Source organism: Betta splendens, chromosome 2, assembly GCF_900634795.4.
Source record: "Betta splendens chromosome 2, fBetSpl5.4, whole genome shotgun sequence".
Taxonomy (NCBI): domain Eukaryota; kingdom Metazoa; phylum Chordata; class Actinopteri; order Anabantiformes; family Osphronemidae; genus Betta; species Betta splendens.
Window position 1 is genome coordinate 1,965,606 of NC_040882.2, and position 18,110 is coordinate 1,983,715.

The window sequence follows — 18,110 nt, forward strand, 5'->3', positions numbered from 1 at the left end:
CTTCGAGTTTCAAGAATCTGTATAACAAATAAGGTTTACTGAGTTGTGCTCTAAATCTACTATGAGGTGGTATTTACGTTTGCAATCATTTTTGAAACCATGTTTCAACCTACTGGTTTCAGGATGAGGATGAAATACAAACTGGGCGTAAAGAATGAACAAACCCGCTATTCATTCGCTGCCTCGCTCTTCCAGTCACCGGCAAGATCCGCAGTAGTCGTAAATATCCAGCAGAGGGCGAATAGAAAACTCTGGAGGCGCACAGTCACATCGACCTAAAGGCTCGGTTCCTGCCATGGGCTTCTCGACGGCTGCGGTCCGGTACCTGCGTCCGGCTGCGCTCTGCGCCTCTTTGCGCCCCGGAGCGTCCGCGGCGGTGTCCGCCACAAGAAGCCTGAGCGTCCCGACGACGAACGAGGAGAAGACCAAGGACGAGCTGCCGGGACCCAGTGTGTCCACGACCCTGTACTGGTTGTTCGTTAAAGGATATGCGAAGAACAGTCACTTGTTGCAGGTACGGGTCCAGATCCGTCAGACGAATCACCCAAACCCATAAGAAACTATCAATAAATGTATTTGTAGTTTAGGCAGCTTGAGTTTGGGACTTATCTCATATAGTCATTTATTCATTACATGGATGAGTGGAATAATTACATTCACGTCCAGGGAACAATAACTAAATAAGTCACACATTTACTATACCTGAGACATGTCTCTGAACTTCATATAGGTCAATAGAACATGTCTGCAGGGAATTGACCTTGTTTGGTCACAACAAATGCATCTATTGCTAAACATGTGAGACACCATATGTAGATGTTTCTGTACTTGTGTGTACCACATGCAAAGTATGTGGTCAGTAGATTTCCTCATGTTTTCCTGGTTTGCAGCCTGCAGACTAAAGAACAACATGTTCTTGCTCACCAATACACCAGGATACTGATTTAAGATTAAGGCCCAAAATACTTTATTCCTCCCAGTGAGAAACTGTTTTGCACACTTTTGATAGTTGTTAAGTGTAGAGGTACGCACGAGGAAGTAAGGGGGAAAAATGTACACATACACATCAAAATTTAGTTACAGTTCAGGAAGTACATCCTGCTTTGAGCCTTCTTGTTCACAGCTGAGGAGTTCCTTTTTTTCAGTCCAGTTTATTGTGCAAGTACACTTCCAGGTATTTGTGCTGAGTGTGACTCCCAGATTTCCTGAAGTCTATCACCAGCTCTTCAGTTTGGTTAATGTTCAGTTGGAGGTGGTTCTGTCCAGACCAGTCCACAAAGCTGTCCACCACTCCCTGGTACTCAGTGATGTCACCACCCTGGATACGTCCTACAAAGGCAGATGACAGGACTCTGAGTTGTACCTGAGGTTTGAGGTGTACAGGGTGAAGAGGAAGGAGACAGGACTGTCTGCTGTGGAGCTCCTGTGCTGCAGACCACCATGTCAGACACACAGTTCTGCAGGCGGGCGTACTGGGTTAATAAAAATAAAAAACTGGGTTGATATGCAACCCCATCAAGGAGTGGAGGGAGTGGAGGGGGTCGACTGAGGGTTTGACCAGAGAACGCGTGGAGTCCAGGATCAGCCTCTCTAAAGCCTTCATGATGTGAGACGTCAGAGCCACAGGTCTGTAGTCATTGAGGACTCTGGGACGTGGCGTTTTATTCACTAGCACAATGCATGACTTTTTCCACCCAAGAGGAACTTGAGGAAGGAAGGAAGGAAGAGGAACTTTTGTAACCACATTTCTCCATCACCCACATTATCTGTATGATATTTGGGTTAAGTAGTCCGACTGGTTATTCTTATGGGGCCTGATGACACGCTCCCAACATGTGCTCCTTTGAATTTGACACCAGGGGCTACAGAAGAGTCTGTACGGGCCCATGTGGCGGTCCCGATTCGGCCCATTCGATGTGATCAACGTGGCGTCACCAGAGCTCATCGCTCAGGTGATCCAACAGGAAGGACGCTACCCGGTGCGATCGGAGCTTCCACACTGGAAGGAGTACAGGGAGCTGAGAGGACAGGCCTACGGTCTGCACGTGGAGTGAGTATCACCGTGTTTACTGGGCTGATGCATGGTAGTTACTGTAAAAGGCTAAAGTTTTAGTTAGAAAAACTAAGAAAGGATAAATAAATCACCTAATAAACTTTAGCAATAAAAGTGGGGTGGATGCTCCTAAACCCAGTCTAATCCTTTGCACTAGAGAGAAAACAGAAAAGGCGACTAAAAGATAAACAGGGAGAAAAGAAATCAAGCTCTAAGGCAAAACACCTGGAAAACAGCTGTGAAAAAAGCGTACAACTCTGAACAAGAGACTCCGGAAGCGAAGGAGAACCTGGCGTCACATGAAAAAGAGAGAGAGAAAACAGGCAGGAAACAGTGTGCTCTCTACAACGCACTGACTTTCACCAGTTTCTTTACCGTATAATGATTTGCTGTTACTTTACTCTGAGCACCTGTGATGTAACTGATATAATGTCACACTTTAAATAGATCAATTCAGACCAAATAGCATGTTGTCGTCTGCATCATTTGCTAATGATCCATTTATTAGGTCAGCTGTGAAGCCGAGAGCTTTATTCAGTTTAACCGGGTCAGACTGGGCATCGTAGCAGCCAACTAACACAGACACAGAAATAAACAGAATCAGCAGTATAGGAAAAGAATCTATTTATTAACATCTATTTACATTTCTTCGTCAGGTCAGTTCCTCTTAAACCTGTCCCCTAACCAACAAGCTCCTCTGCCTGTAGCACAGGACCGGAGTGGTACCGGATCCGCAGCGTCCTGAACCCCAAGATGCTGAAGCTGCCGGAGGTGTTTGCGTTCGCCCCCATCATTAACCAGGTGGTGGACGACCTGCTGCAGCGCGTGGAGCTGCTCCGCAGTCGGAGCCGGGACCGAACCACGGTCTCGGATCTGTCGGCCGAGCTCTATAAGTTCGGCTTTGAGGGTAAGTGATGCAATAAATCCAGAGGCGGCGAGTGCCGAGGGAGGATAGACGTCTAGTGCTCCTCTCCCTGTAGGTATGTCCTCCATCCTGTTTGAGAGCAGGCTGGGCTGCCTGCAGGAGGAGATCCCCCAACAAACCCTCAGGTTCATTGCTGCTGTCAACGACATGCTGACGCTGTCTGACATGGTGATCCTGTTCCCGCGCTGGACCCGCAGCGTCCTCCCCTTCTGGAAGCGCTTCGTCCAGGCCTGGGACAACCTTTACAACATAGGTAGATCCCCATCTGGTCTCATTGTAGCCTTAGCTTCAAGTCTGTAACGTTGGATGTGTGGATGTTTGTCCTCGGGTGGCAGCAAAGGAGCTCATCGACAGGAGGATCTCTGAACTGGAGGCCCAGGTTCAGCGCGGGGAACCGGCTGAGGCCACGTATCTGACCCACCTGATGTCATCAGACAAACTGAGCCGCGCAGAGATCTACGTGACGGTCACCGAGCTGCTGCTGGGGGGGGTCGACACGGTGAGGCTGATGCTCTGCTTTGGTTTGTTACACGTCACATGAATACTTCCTGTGGTTTCAGCTCAAGTGGCTGAACAGAGTACAAACAAACCCTCAAAGCAGCAAAAGATATTTTGTTCCAAATAGAAAGATTAGAACAAACATAACAGCTGAAATCGTGTCTTACCACAGTACAACTAAATGAATGTGGAGAAGAGCAGCTTCTGCTTTTCTCTGATTCACTGAAGCAGCACAGTGATTGTTAACATTCCAGCTGTGCCTCATAGGATCTGCCTCAGCTCAGCTCATGTTGTGTAAAGGCAATGATACAGAGACACAAAAATGCTTCAAGAAAACAGTTCGTGTTCAGACAGCTTTTATATTGTAGCAGCTCAGAACCACACACATCTGATGGCTTCACATTTATCACACACACACACACACACACACACACACACACACACACACACACACACACACACACACACATCCTTGTACTTACGTTGAAGCGAGGACCTCCACAGGTAGAAAAACACGTTGTTTAAGCCCCACTTTGATGTAACCACAAGGACACACACAGACAGACACACATACACACACACACACTGATACAGAACCGGTCCAGTCACATTCCACACTGAGGCTTAGGCTCATTGCGGCATCATCTGTCACTGAAACTGGAACACAGTCATGAAAACAATACCGTGACATTCATAGCAGCTGGAGTGGTTTAGTAAAGCACCTCCTGTGCTCTGAACCTGCTTTCAGCACGTTTGTCTCATATAGTAGTGCAGCTTAAAGTGATTTACCTGCGGTGCCTTTGCACGAGATGTTAAACCTTCGGCTGGTGATACTTGAGGAACGTCTGATATGGAATCAGAATCTGATGTGTTTATAGTCGATTCTGAATCTCAGTAAATACGTGCACAGTGTGTGTGATACATACTGAATGACTGATTCATGTTGTGAATGTTTTCCTGCTTGCAGACATCCAACACCTTGTCCTGGACTTTGTATCATTTAGCTCGGGACCCCGCTGTCCAGGATCGACTGTACAGGGAGGTGAACGGTGTGTGTCCTGACAGACGTGTGCCAACCACCGACGAGCTGAGCTGCATGCCGTATCTGAAGGCCGTCGTCAAGGAGACGCTACGGTGAGCTGACACACCTGCCTCTCCGGCATGTTGGGAACTGTCCCCATACATATTACTGTAAGGAATTGCTTTTTGAACACACACACGCATGCACGCACACACATTTCCAGTATCTTCTAGAACCACAGTGTTCTAGTTTTAGACCTCTGTAAAAATATGCATCAACGAGGTGGATGTAGGATCCAGTCACTTTGCTCCTCATTCATGATTAAAGGAGGAAACATGTGGTCTCTGTTCTGTAGACTGTATCCTGTGGTGCCTGGAAACGGGCGTTTCATTTCAGAGAACGAGGTGCTTGTGAACAACTACCGCTTCCCGAAGAAGGTACAGTAGGAGCTCCGGTCGCTCAGGAAGCAGCTGTCTGTCCAGACACAGGCTTTGCTTTCAGCCGCCTCTAAACCATCGTTTCAGACTCTCTTCCACCTGTGTCACTACGCTGTGTGTCACGACGAGCACCAGTTTGTCCACGCGCAGCGCTTCCTGCCGGAGCGGTGGCTCCGGGCCGAGCAGGGCTCCGCCGGGTCCTACCAGCACCACCCGTTCAGCTTCATCCCGTTCGGCGTGGGCGTGCGAGCCTGCGTGGGGAAGAGGGTGGCGGAAATGGAGATGTACTTCACGCTGTCCAGGGTGTGTGACGCCGACAGGAAGCTTATCTATACTAGCTATAATCGACTATAACATCATTTTTAGATTAATTGGAGCATTCATTCATTCATACAATTATTCCACAACTGGAAGGAATTTAAATGTATGTGTGGCCACAGACGAAGGAAAGCAAAAGCATAAAGGCCTCATGTTCCTAGAGAGGCCTGTTAAACTGCTCACACATCACACAGCCGGTTGATCACTGTGTTAATTACTTTAAGATTTGATGCCAGAATGTAAAGAAGCTTCATCATGGCTCAGTAGGTTCCTGCAACGGGAAATACCAACAGTAACGCACAAAATGCTCGAATGCTTCAAAATATAATGAACCACTGAGCAGTTTGTGTGACCCTGCAGCTGATGCAGCACTACCAGGTCCTGCCTGAAGACGGAGCGGCAGCCGTGAAGCCTAAAACTCGGATCTTGCTCATTCCATCCAAACCAATCAACCTGCGCTTCCTGGCCAGAGCCTGAGCGGCTGAGGAGCCTGTAGGTCTGTTCCCGCTTGGCTGCTTTTGCTACTTTGATGTCATGTTCATTGTGATTTATTTGTGTGTCCAGAGCTTCCGGGAGACGAGGAGGAGCTGAGGGTTTGATCCTGCAGGTTCTGCATGTTAAGGGCACACGCATTTGTATGATGTGTTTTCTAGCTTGCTGCTCTGAGTGATGAGAGATCATCACTGTCATTGTAATCTGTGTGTGGATGTTGTTTCCAGTTTCTTGTTTTCTTCTAGTATTGTCGAGTTAAGGCTAATCATGAAAGTGAAAGCCTGCTTTCAAAACTATGCGCTTCATGATTTTGCTTCAGCAAAACAATTCAACTCACTTTTTTTTATAGCACCAATTCACAACAAAAGTTACCTCAAAGCATTTAAAAGGTTTAAGACAAAAGAAAACCTTTGGGTGAAGTCAAGACAGAAAAGGTAAAACCAAATTCATGCATCATGTACTGTTTTCTAAGAGAAGATTTACGCAGGAAGAGAGAAAGCAATGCAAAGAAGGCAAATGAAGAAAACATTAAAAGGTTCTGACTGGTAAAAACAAATACGCAGCACAGTGTTTTTTTAGAAAACAAGGTAGAAATATTAGGCTGGGCAAATAAAAAAGCAAAATGGTGCAGCAAGAGGTGAGTCAGCTCTGTAACATCATGAAATACTGGAGTCTCAGTCTCACAGCTTCCTTTCATTTTCTTATTGCTTCAGTACTTTTGTAATACTTAACACGTTTGCTTTTACTTTACCTGACTTTTATTTTCATGTGCCTTTGTTAATCTCACACACTGAGTTAGGAACTCTAACATAAAATGTCTTGTCCTTTTCACATTTTCAGGAGTCACTCTCCTGACTCTAGACCCACTGGACCATTGTGCTTTACTTCTTTGAGCATTTGAGCTGTGAACACACTGCCTCCCTCTGCTGGACACATCTGAACAGTAAAATGATCTAATGTACAAACTTGCGACATTAAATATTGTCAAATGGAGCGAATGTCATCAAATTCCTAATACAGTTTAATTTTTTTTTTATTTTGTCTCATTTTTGACCGGTTTTATAATATATAACTGCATAATAATATAACGTGACCTCGTGTCTAGCTAAAAACAAACAGATCTTTTGTATCTTACAGAACTAATTTGGACAATTTAATTTGTACTACTTTGCTTCTGCACGTGGCAGAGTTTGGGTTTGTTGCATTTATTCAACTCGTGCAGACAAAAATCAATAGTAATCTTGCGAAATCCCAATGAATAATAATAAGAGTAATCTGCAGGCTGCTGGTGACCTTAATCTTCTCTGGCAGTCGACTCAGTGCAGACAGGACTGTGGCTGTTGTGGCGAAGGTAAATTCAGATTAAAGTAAAAACGGGCTTCAGATGTTTCCAGCTGCTAAATTCAGCCTCGAATACAAACGCTGCTTCTCGTTGACGTCGCCTGACGCCGATCATTGCGTGAGGACGCTGCTCTGTAAAAAATGGCCCATAATGGGGCCGCGTTCGCCATGAACGTGTGTTTTTGTTCGCGTTTACGCTGGTACACGTTGATTATGTTCTCTATGAAACCAGACGATGCTCCGTTAGTGACAAACAGCCGCCGTGTGTCGGTGGGTTTGACGTGTGACTCTATATTCGCGTCCGTGGATGATTCACTCCAGCAACACGAAGTGTGACGAGCCTCGATGAGCCCGGACGCGTCATCTTTTGCAGCGGAGGCCACCTTCTTCCCCGATGGTCAATATCCTCCATCCGTCCGTCCGTTCATGCAGATCACAACTCGGATGGCCCTCAGCTTCGCTCCAGTGGGCGCTTACGCTTCGTAAGGCGGGATGTTCCTCGTCGTAGTCTGGTCTATGCGCGTCCTTCCCACCATGGAGTAGCGCGACAGGGACCTTCCGTCCTGCAGCCTGCGGGGAGAGACGGGGCTTCACGCAGACCGGAACGCAGCCAGCCCGGGATTACGGCGTCGAAAATGTTCGGTGTGTCAAATTCAGGAGGAGACGCGTCGACCGGATGATGGTCATGGTGAGTGGCCGCTACACACGCGTGGTTCGGCGCTTTGTCTCGACGCGCACACCTGCTGTTAAACATCACTACCTGAGGGTTCTGCCAGGAACCCAGCAGAACATGAGGCTATTAGGGGATGGAACGGTGTGATGGAAGCTGACATGGGTTCAGTCCGACCCGGATGCAAGGGTCGAGCATCTGAGCGGAACCAGAGTCAGTGAAGCTGAGCGTTATTGAGTGCTTGATGTATCTGGTTAATTAGTGGCTCATTAAACTTCGGTTCAGCGTGGAATCATGGCTTAGAGTTGAGGTGTCACGGCTGCTCTGACTCTACACAACACAATCATCAAAGTTCAGCGCTACAGTGAGAGTTTGGGGACAGGTTACAGCAGCCACATTCCTGCATCACAGCGATAAGGAACCGGCTCCAGCAGCTGTGTGGACGTAGAGGGTCCACGGTGCAGAGCGGGGTTTACTCCAGGAGCAGACATCATTGATATTCCTGTGCTTCTCCTCCAGGGCTCAGCAGACAGAACTGGGGGCTGTGAGTCACACGGAGGCAGCAGGATTAAGATGGTGGCAAAGAGAAAACAGGTCCAGAAGGAGAGTGCAGTTATGTAAGAGTCCGTGAGGATGGACGCGCTGCAGCAGGTGAACAATGACTTCATGGGCTGAAACAGTTTGTGTGGGGACGTCGTCAGTGCTGCTCAGGCTCAAAACAGTGTGACATGCACAAAGCCTCAGCGTCTTCCTCCTCCTCCTCCTCCTCGTCTCCCTGTCACCCTCAGTGCATTCTGCCCGATCACAGGAAGTGACAGCAGCCACATGCGTCCTGGCCCGTTCGTCTCAGCCTTACATAACCTGCTCAGTGAGGAGGTGTGAACATGTTGGACCCTTGGCATCGGCAGCCGTGAGTCACGTCTGTGGGTGAGAGCCACCAAACGCTGCTCTTTGGGTGCATGATGTAATGTAGCTGTTTTTATCTCTGCCTTTCTTCCCGTGCGTGCGGTTTAACCTTTATTCCACATTTCTTTGAGAGGAACTTTGGACCATAGTTTGTGAGAAGCTCTGTTGAGGAGGGAGCTGTAGAAGCTCATAACAGCTCATTAGGCCCGCTGTGGCCCAATGCTGGAGCTCAACGGCTTTAGTTAGATGGAAGCCAGGCTCAGTGTTTGTGAAACCAGACCCTGAGCTCTTGAGTCTAAAAACAACATCAAACCCTAAATTGTAGCTTCACTTTTTATGCTATGGTACAGTACAGAGGATGGTGAAAGGTCACTTGGTGCAGTGGACCCTCTTTCTCATCTCTAATCAGACCTAATGTCATCAGGTCTTTCAGCCTCGTTCCTCCTGTGGTTTCATCTGTGTGTCGTCTGTGTGGTGGTAGTAATTAGGCTACGTTCTGACCTACAGAGAGTCTTTATACAGGAGGCTCAGATGTTGCTTGGACACAACCTGGAGACTGATCCCCTCATCTGAGTTTGGGTGTAGAAGTTATGAAACTCTTGGGCCAGTTCAGTGAAAATATATTTTTATTTCAATACTTCTCAAAATGCAAAGAAAAAACAGTTCTAAAGTGAACCTGGATGTTTGGTCACGTAGTTGTAAAGTCACAGTCCAGTCAGATGCTTTGTGTTTGTTCCTCCAAAAATGAAGGTTCGTAGTCTGAACTAAACCACCAAACAACCGATGTTCATGGTTTAAGTTTGCCACACTTCATTCATGCCCAGCGCCATTAAGCTGTTATCACTGACACTGAACTTGACTCTTGACCTCTCAAGGTCACGTTCCACTGGTAGCTGACACCTGCTGCAATACAGACTAAGGGTTCTGGAATGCAAAGAACGTTAACATAGAGTGAAGTAACAGAATTACTGTTTTTTATAAGGACTAAAAACACTTTCAGGGTCTGATGCTCGATTTGAGTCATAAGAGTTACTGTTAATTACAGCAAATGTTTAGTGATAATCAACACACAGCAAGTTCATCCCCCAACACAGCAGCTCAGTGATGCATACACTTTCCTTATGTACTGTCACACAGTAAGATATTTGAGGGAGCATTAGGCTGAGAGCTGGTCTGGCTTTGCTAACTGATCAGTACTGCTCGCGCACAAACACACATTCACACACCTGTTGTGAGTTAGAATCTAAAGGAGCAAGTGACCCGTGGCAGGTTAGACGTTGTGAAGGCGGAACCTTTGTTGGTCCAGAGGCGGAAGTGGGTTTGACTGACACTTAACTCCATTTGTGCGTCACAACAAAGTGTTTCTGTTTGACCTAATTTCTGTCTGGTTCTCACTGAACTGGAAAAAGACGGGCTGAATTCACTTGTGTCCTACATTCTGTGTCTACATAGGCCCTCAGCTACCCATCACTGATAAAGTGTCCCAAAATAAATAATATATGGGCTCTTTAAATATAATATATATTATCTTCCAGAGCCTACATAATACTCTGTTTGTCATTGAACACTTTCGACATACTAAAGAAGAAGCTTGGTCATGTGACATCATCAGACTAAGATCAGCTGATCAACAGAAACTGTAAACGGGAAATGGCCTGATGGAGTTTACCGATTCCCGGAGGAATTTTTGATGTAGAAGTATGAAAACGTTATTACAATATTCCCCTTTTCACTGCTGCACCTGTTAGGATGGTTTAAACACATGGAGGAGTGGTGATGAAACTGAGCAGTGCAGTGAGTAATACACGATGAAAGTTATGTAACAGGAGGTGGGAAGCTGCTCGTGTTCTTCTTCCTCCTCTCCTTTCTGTCGCTTCTCTCTTATTCCAGCCTTTTTCAGTAACAGCTTCACTGACACAACGTTTGCAATTGTGTGCTTTTGATGGAACATATGTTACTGAGGATGTTTATAAGCTTATATTTAAAATTTGATTACTGTATGCTTAAAGAAAAATATGTCATGATGGAAGCTGTGATTTGTAATTGAGAAGCGTGCAGTCCACCGTAGCGGCAGACATGAAGTCATGGTGGTTGCCTCGTGTTTGACGATCATGCTCTTAAACACTCTACAAACACAAGAACAGCTGGTGGATCCTTCATTTAGCATGAGGACATCATGCTCTCTAACTAATAATAATAACTAATACAGAAATATTGCTGAACTACTGAGACTAAAGGAGCTGGAGGCAGATGGTCCTGAGCTGTATCACCAGAAAGTCCTGTATGAGTGGGAAATGTAGTCCTATGGTTCCCTCTGGGTGTATGTCTGTGGGAAACAGACATGTCTGTGGGAAAATCACATTTTTCACATTTTGGACCACTGAGAAAGCATTACCTAATGCAAAGACAGTATGGAGACCATTGGGTTTGGCTGGTTGCTCTTTCACTTTGCCCATTCTGATCTGGAGAAGTTGAAGAGCAGCGGATGAAACGTGAGCTCATCAGAACCACAAAATGTCCAGAGAAAGGTGCCCATGTCAATCAAGAGAGAGTGGTTCAAGCCAGGTAAGGGTCCGAATAGCACCTGGTGTCTATAGAGCATCAGAAAACACTCGGTGTGGTTTGAGTGGTGGCTTGGCGTGGGCCACTGGATCCTCGTCAACCCAGGAAGGCTCATGATGCTAATGTGGAATTAGCCTTCAGCTACCAGCAGACTGGAGAAGGAGCAGTTGATTCCAAAAGATCTACTATAAGGAAACGTGTGACAGTGCGACAGCAGGTTTGAGCAGAGAAGAGGAAATCAACACCAACACAGCAATGATTCTGAATCTATAGATGGAAGGTGGTTGAATTGTGTTCTTTAGAGAGAGGCTGGGACGGAACCAGGAAGTGTGCTTTTGAATGACAAGGCCAAGTGAATATAGGAAACCAGGAGAACACTGGACAGTCAGACAGAACGTGCAGGGGGGTCAGTGTGGGTCAGACATTGCCGGTGATGATGATGATGATGGCACAGTTTGTAGTGAAAATTTTATTTATTGTCTCTCTTTTAAAGTATTTATTGACCCAGTGGTAGTTTATGTGTTAACAAGGCAGCTCCTGCTTTTAGTATGAATGACACACACACACACACACACACACACACACACACACGCACGCGCGCTGACGTAGGAACACATTCGTTGGGAACAGTTGAGGCCATTGATTGGTTTTCACTCTGTTGCTATGGGAGTTTAAGCTGCTCAGCCATTGGTCAGACTTTGGACTGGAGCCCATCGCTGGCTGTTTGTCAGCGTCAAGGCAACAGACAGGAAGCAGGGTGAGAGGAGGAGAAGGTTGCTTTTATTGCTGCTGATTTGAGCGACGGGAGAAATAACCTGGTTTTATAAACAGATGATGATCCGTCTGCAAATATAAAACTGCTCAATTTGATCCTTGGCATATAATGGCTTAGTGCCCCCCCCCCTTCCTCTTTGGGTGATTGTGATCCACTATTTTTCTGTTTATGTTACTCTTATGGTTCAAATGTGATGCATCTGTGGACAAACAGTAATTCACATTTAGCATTGTGTTATTATTTGGGCTGCTCAGTGTTCTGTTTTATATGAAAATGATTATTCACCATAACATTAATTATAAAGCTTTGAAACATTCAACAACTCACACTTCATCTTGTTTTGCTGAGTTTTGCATCATCTGCATCTTCAACATGTGCTTGTTGCTCAGTGACACTGGAAATGGCAGAATACCAGTCCACCGCTGAACCTCTTTGCATTAGTTGGAACGTGACAACAGGCATCAGCCTGACAATCCTATAACCTCATTTAGAGGCCTGGTCAGTGGACTCTGCCAAGGTTGGCTCCAGCACAGCCACCCAACAGGCCCTGCGTCGGTGGTTCAATACCAACCACAGCTTTCATGTTAGATGGATGTTGTGATTTCCACCACCACTGGTGCAGACTCTGTGAAGCCCACGTCAGTAACGTGTCAGGATGCTGAGAGCAGGACATGGCTGGAAGCTGAATGACTGAGGTGGATGTTTTAATACAGGATCCGCCTTGTAAAGTGTTTTTATAGTAGGCATAAATTAGGTTTCATTTGAGTCTGGGAGTAGATGTTTTGACTCAGTCAGGTTTCACTAACAGGGTGACAATGCTACTAGAATTGTTGCTACAGATACAGATACTTAACTCAGCAGACTTCATTGAATGCCTCGTCCATTTCTCTGACCTCTCCTACAGATCCTCTTCCTCTGGGGAGTTGAGGCCACAGGTGCTCTTGCTGGTTCAGCTTATCCCCCTCTGCCAACTGGTGCATCCGTTTTCTCACTGCTTCTGCGGGAGAGCATTAGCATTAGCACCTTTGTCCCACAGCATCTGCTCTGAGCTGGCAGCCACAGAGTCTGCCTGTGGAGGATGTCTTCATCAGGCTCGTCCACTCTTCCTAAAAGAGATAACCTGCTGCCCTATATTGGTAAATGGTCCTGCACTTTTTCAGCTATAATATTTACAGCGGTTTCTGCACTCATTCACATTTATGCATTCACAGAGCTACTTTTCCGACACAGGGGACAGCCTGGGGTTCAGTGTATTGCCCAAGGACACTTTGGCAAATGACTTGGGCAACAGCTCTACCTCTTGAACCAATCCCAGCTGTCAGTGGATGAGAGGCAGGCTTGGGTCAGCAGCTCATCACACACCTTCAGCCAAACGGTTGCCTTTAATGCTCTTCTTCTCCTCTAGGTACAACCTTGTGGCTTGGCCGTGCTCTGTAGCCTCCGCTGTCCCCTTCCTCCCACCTGATCACCTCCTCCCGGTCAAAATGCCGACCATGCTGGAAACGGTACTGGCTCAGTCGGAGCGGGAGCTGGGCCCCGGGCGGCTGAACGGCTGCGAGGCATCCAGCGGCCGCTACAAGCTGGTTCCCTCCGTCATCTGCTCCATGTGCTGTCTCTTTGGCATCATCTACTGCTTCTTCGGTGAGTCTGTAAAGTGCTGTTTCGCTCACTTCGTGTAGGGTTTGTGTGATATCCTAAGGCTTCATCTTCCTTCAGGCTATCGGTGCTTCAAAGCCGTGATGTTTCTGACTGGCCTCATGTTCGGCTCCGTCGTCATCTTCATGCTCTGCTACAAGGAGCGCGTGCTGGACACCCAGCTCAGCGTGGAGGCGTCCGTGGGCATTGGCCTGGGCATCGGCACGCTCTGCGGCCTGGTCACCATGCTGGTCCGCAGCGTGGGCCTCTTCATGGTGGGCCTGCTCCTGGGCCTGCTGTTGGCCGTGGCCACCCTGGTGGGCATGGAGGAGCTGTCCGACAGCCCCCCGCGCTCCGTCTGGGTGCCTCTGGGCGTGCTGCTTGGCCTGGGCATGCTGTTCGCCGTGCTCACCCTGCAGTGGCAGCGTCTGTTTACCACGCTGTCCACGGCCGTGTTCGGCGCGGCCGTCATCACTGTGGCGCTGGACTACTTTGTGGAGCTGTTTGCCCTGGTTCTCTACATGTACGAGCGCATGAAGGCAGCACCAGCCAAGCCGGTGTGCTGGCTGATGTGGGTGGTGCTGGGCGTGTGGCCGGCCCTCACGCTGCTCGGCGTGGTCATCCAGTGGAAGGTGACGGCCGGGGGGTACTCCCACACCAAGGGTAAGGAGACCTGTTTGGCTTGTGACTGTGGCTGCGCAGAACAGGGACTGTGCTCAGCAACCGCCCTCTGTGCTCCACAGTCATCATCAGCCGGCAGCAGAGGAGGATGCAGGTGATGCGGATTCGCCAGCGAGACGAGCGTTACCACAACAAGAAGAAGAAGAAGCAGCAGCACGGCTCCGCCTCCCACCACCACCAGGCCAAGCAGCTCCAGGAGCCTGCCTACCGCCGCAAGCCCAACCCCATACGCCGCTACGACACCGACGTCCTGTCACCAGTCAGTTTGCTTCTTACTGTACAGTGTGTCGTGCCTTCCTGTCTCCTGCCTAACTAACAGAGCTAACGTTGTGACGTTAATGTTACGTTTATGTTTTTTTATAATCGGCCTTTCCAACATCAATCTTTCTGTGCTTCGTCCAGAGCTACATCCAGAGCTTCCGTGACAGACAAGTGCAGGCGCAGCCCTTCCCAGGCCACTTGATCGGTGAAGCCCATGCTGTGGTGGACGTAGCCTACAACCGCAGCTCCATGCCTCCCCAAACAGAAGCGGCAGGACCTTCACTGCGAATCTGACCAATCGTCCGGCCCCCTGAGCCCTGAACGCATCACTGAGCCTGGAACATACATGACTGTATAACAGACAAACAAAGAGGTTCAAAAACAGTTCTAGAAAGAAACAAACTGGTTTATCCCTTCATTCATTGTTATAAGGTGAATCTGTCTGTAAGGCTGCTGCTGCTGCAGCCGTGCAGAGCTTCATCCATGCACTTAAATGACCTGTGCACTCACTAGTCTTAGGCACTTTTTCCTGAGTCCTGCTGGAGTCCAATCACAGGGCGGGGACACATATAGACCCAGTCAACCTGGCTGCATGTCTGCAGACATAGTGCCACACAGCAAGGCACCTGGACGACCCCGGAATTGAACCCTTCTTGCTGTGAGGCAAAAATACTAACCACTACACCACGGTGCCGCCACAGCCTGTCCAGTACGTCACTGACTCATGTCAAAGCGGTTCAGATTGGAGCTTTGGTGCAGCCAACCTCAGGTTCTCACACAGGCTCTGTATGAACATCAAAATACAACCTTACCCTTGTGGTATTTCTACAAACTCCTGCTCTCTAGATGAGTTCTCTGCCTGCAGTCTTTTTAAATGTCCAACAAATAGTGTATAAAGGGAAGTAAGGGCCGTTAAATGCAAACTGTGCCATGTGGACTAGAAACATCCTCCTTGAGGTAAGGATGTTACATTTTGAAGGGTGGAAACCCTTCATCACTCTGGTGCTGGATGATCCTCTACTTCAACTGTTAAATGGGTGCCTTGTCCCTCCTTGGACAGGACTATTCAGGAACCGGAGGGGGGATTATTGGCAGATCTCCCATCAGTGGCTTGTTTTTGCTGTGCATGTGAACACAGAAGGAGCCATAAAGCTAAAACAGCAGCAAATACATCCTGAAGAGGCCAGGATCTATGAGACCGATTGGGTTTTAGCTGATGGTCGGAAAGCCATATTTGCATTGGTACCTCAAATCAAACCAAACAACATTTAAAATGATAGAAAAATGTTTCCTTTCATCACTGCAGCTTAGAGTTCGATCTCTGACAGATTCTGCTGTGAACCTTAAATGTCCCGTTATGCAAAAGGCACCTTTTAGATTATCTGGTGCATTTATGTGACAACATGGTGCATGTAGACACAGTGTGGTAGAAGTTCACTTCCTGTTTTTTGCACATTTGGCTCATTAGTCTGATCCCTTTGTTCACCTTGTTAACGAGTGTCATCTCACAGCATCACCACAGGCTCGGCCCAAAACTAACCTGCACCCGACTGCGATAGAATCAGAATCTGAATTGAGATCGGAAAGGTGAGGTTGTTCTCTATAACAGTACAGTATGTGACGTACCTGCCTCTGTCATCGCTCTGTCAGAATGAGTTCAATGCCAGCAATCAGCCTGGATGATGACAAGGATGCTGTGACCTGACCTCCTCTACGTTGTACTTCATACATTTAGGCCTGAGACATCAGACACCATAGGCTGACAAATAGGGGGATCCACAGCAATATTTACAGACGCCCTACTGAGACAACGAGGTCCAATATTGCTTGGCCAGAACCAAACTAAATTAGTGGTCTAACTGAAATTGAAAATAATTTTTGCTAAGAATGTTTATGTGTCTGTGTACATACAGTAAGTTGTGGCTCTCTTCGTTTTTGTAACATCATATGCGCTGGCCTGAAGCGTTAGGAAATTACTGGAAATTAGGAGCATAACAAGCAACTAATTAAAACTTTACCATTTGGTCCAATATTTTTTAGGATTTTTTTTAGAATAATTTGCCACATTGTGTCTGAGGCAGCATCTGTACAGGGACTAAGCTAAAGCGGTGCAACCTCGTCAAACCCAAAATAGCATCCTGTGAAAACAGTCGACAGCATTGTCAGGCTGATGTTGTGACAGCGTCACAGTTTACACCTTTGGAAGTGAAACTAAGCAGCTGATGGATCATTCTAGATTTTGAATCCTATGTAGAAAGAGGCTACTTCAATAATGTTAAATGCATCAGAGCTTTGCTTGATGCTATCTGGCCTCTCAGTTTGAGTTGTCCCCGTTGTGTTAGATAGAACACAAGAAATCCACCAGATCGTCAAGACTCTCAACCTTCTGTTGAAAATGTGACGACTGTAGCACTTGTTACATTTTCTTCACAGATTTCCTGCCAAACCTGTTGTGGAGACGCTGGTGAACACTTTTATTGGCCTAATTTTACACCACAATGAAGTTGTGAAAACACATTTAACCACGAAACTTTACACGCCATTATCTTGATTTGTCTGGTGTCCTAATCAAAGCACGCTACAGGAACGAGTCCAGGCTGAGGTGTCACTGTAAATAAGGCCCAGTGCGTCTGAATGGGACCAGTGGCCATACTAACCTACTTAGTTCCCATCCCACGCGTTGATTTTCTTATTTGAATGATAATGTGATTTTTTTGTTGCTCTCTATTAAATGACAAGCAAACAACGACGAACTGTACATTGTTATTTGTCTGAAGCCAGATACGTGGTCTCATCCCCGTCAGCCCAGCGTGGCTTCACTGTGGCTCCCCCCAGACACGTTTCATCACTTCTTGATGTTCATCAATGTGAAGTTTGTACAAACAGTAAAACACAGAAGCCACTTTTTTACTTTTCTTTTAATTAAAGCTTATTTTCTTGTGATTTAATGACATGCTTTTCTGGTAGGATGTATTTATTTGCTGATCTATTTATTTCTCTGTAGACGACACTGACAAGTCAGCACTGTCGGCCAGTAACGGACTATGACCATTAAAGCATGTGTTCCTGTACATGATCAATGTGTGAGTCATCTTCCGCACACAAGGACATTCAGACATCAATCAGCCAGAGCACCAAGCCATTTATTGGCACATTGTCTGAAGGGATTCTTCTCTGCTTTTTACTCTATCGTTTTCCTCTCATATCTAAACATTTCATCATCTCCTCCACCTCCTCATCTGTGTCTGCCCTTTGTGTCCCTTTTAAATAGCAGACACACATTTCCATACATTCATTCTCATAACGCTCCTCACTGAACAAGCCATTGACATTAACGGTGCTGCTGTGTAGAAGAAACCAGCGGAAGGAGATGGAAGACGTAAAAGAAACATCCACTGCTCAACGTATGTTTCTTGTATTTTCTGGGGATGTGGTTAAGTTTTTATGATGCAGCAGCAGAATGATTCATATTTCTGATGAAAATTATTTTTTGTTTTCTTATTCTTAAGAGGTAGTGCTAACCTGTTGACCTCCA

General features: G+C 46.9%; 2 protein-coding genes across 9 annotated transcripts; both read left to right on the forward strand.

Annotated features, from left to right (window-relative positions):
- Positions 1-211: 211 nt before the first annotated feature.
- Positions 212-6,737, forward strand: si:ch211-113j14.1 (sterol 26-hydroxylase, mitochondrial). 3 transcript variants are annotated; one of them, XM_029134319.3, is made up of 10 exons: positions 212-514; positions 1,860-2,050; positions 2,761-2,960; positions 3,034-3,231; positions 3,314-3,477; positions 4,444-4,610; positions 4,853-4,934; positions 5,022-5,237; positions 5,613-5,748; positions 5,817-6,737. In XM_029134319.3, the coding sequence occupies exons 1-9, from the start codon at positions 296-298 to the stop codon at positions 5,727-5,729; spliced, it is 1,554 nt and encodes a 517-aa protein (XP_028990152.1). In that variant the 5' UTR covers positions 212-295; the 3' UTR covers positions 5,730-5,748; positions 5,817-6,737. The 3 variants fall into 3 exon arrangements, with proteins under 3 accessions (XP_028990152.1, XP_028990161.1, XP_028990143.1); XM_029134328.3 differs by having other exon boundaries at positions 6,585-6,737; XM_029134310.3 differs by having other exon boundaries at positions 213-514; positions 5,613-5,744.
- A 144-nt stretch (positions 6,738-6,881) lies between these two features.
- tmem198b (transmembrane protein 198b) lies at positions 6,882-17,646 on the forward strand. 6 transcript variants are annotated; one of them, XM_041068606.2, is made up of 7 exons: positions 6,882-7,773; positions 8,275-8,406; positions 8,544-8,665; positions 13,404-13,639; positions 13,715-14,296; positions 14,377-14,573; positions 14,717-17,646. In XM_041068606.2, exons 3-7 carry the CDS (start codon positions 8,640-8,642, stop codon positions 14,867-14,869), a joined length of 1,194 nt encoding a protein of 397 aa, XP_040924540.1. In that variant the 5' UTR covers positions 6,882-7,773; positions 8,275-8,406; positions 8,544-8,639; the 3' UTR covers positions 14,870-17,646. The 6 variants fall into 6 exon arrangements, with proteins under 6 accessions (XP_040924540.1, XP_055362606.1, XP_055362602.1 ...); XM_055506631.1 differs by lacking the exon at positions 8,544-8,665; XM_055506627.1 differs by lacking the exons at positions 8,275-8,406; positions 8,544-8,665 and adding an exon at positions 12,903-13,134.
- Positions 17,647-18,110: the final 464 nt, after the last annotated feature.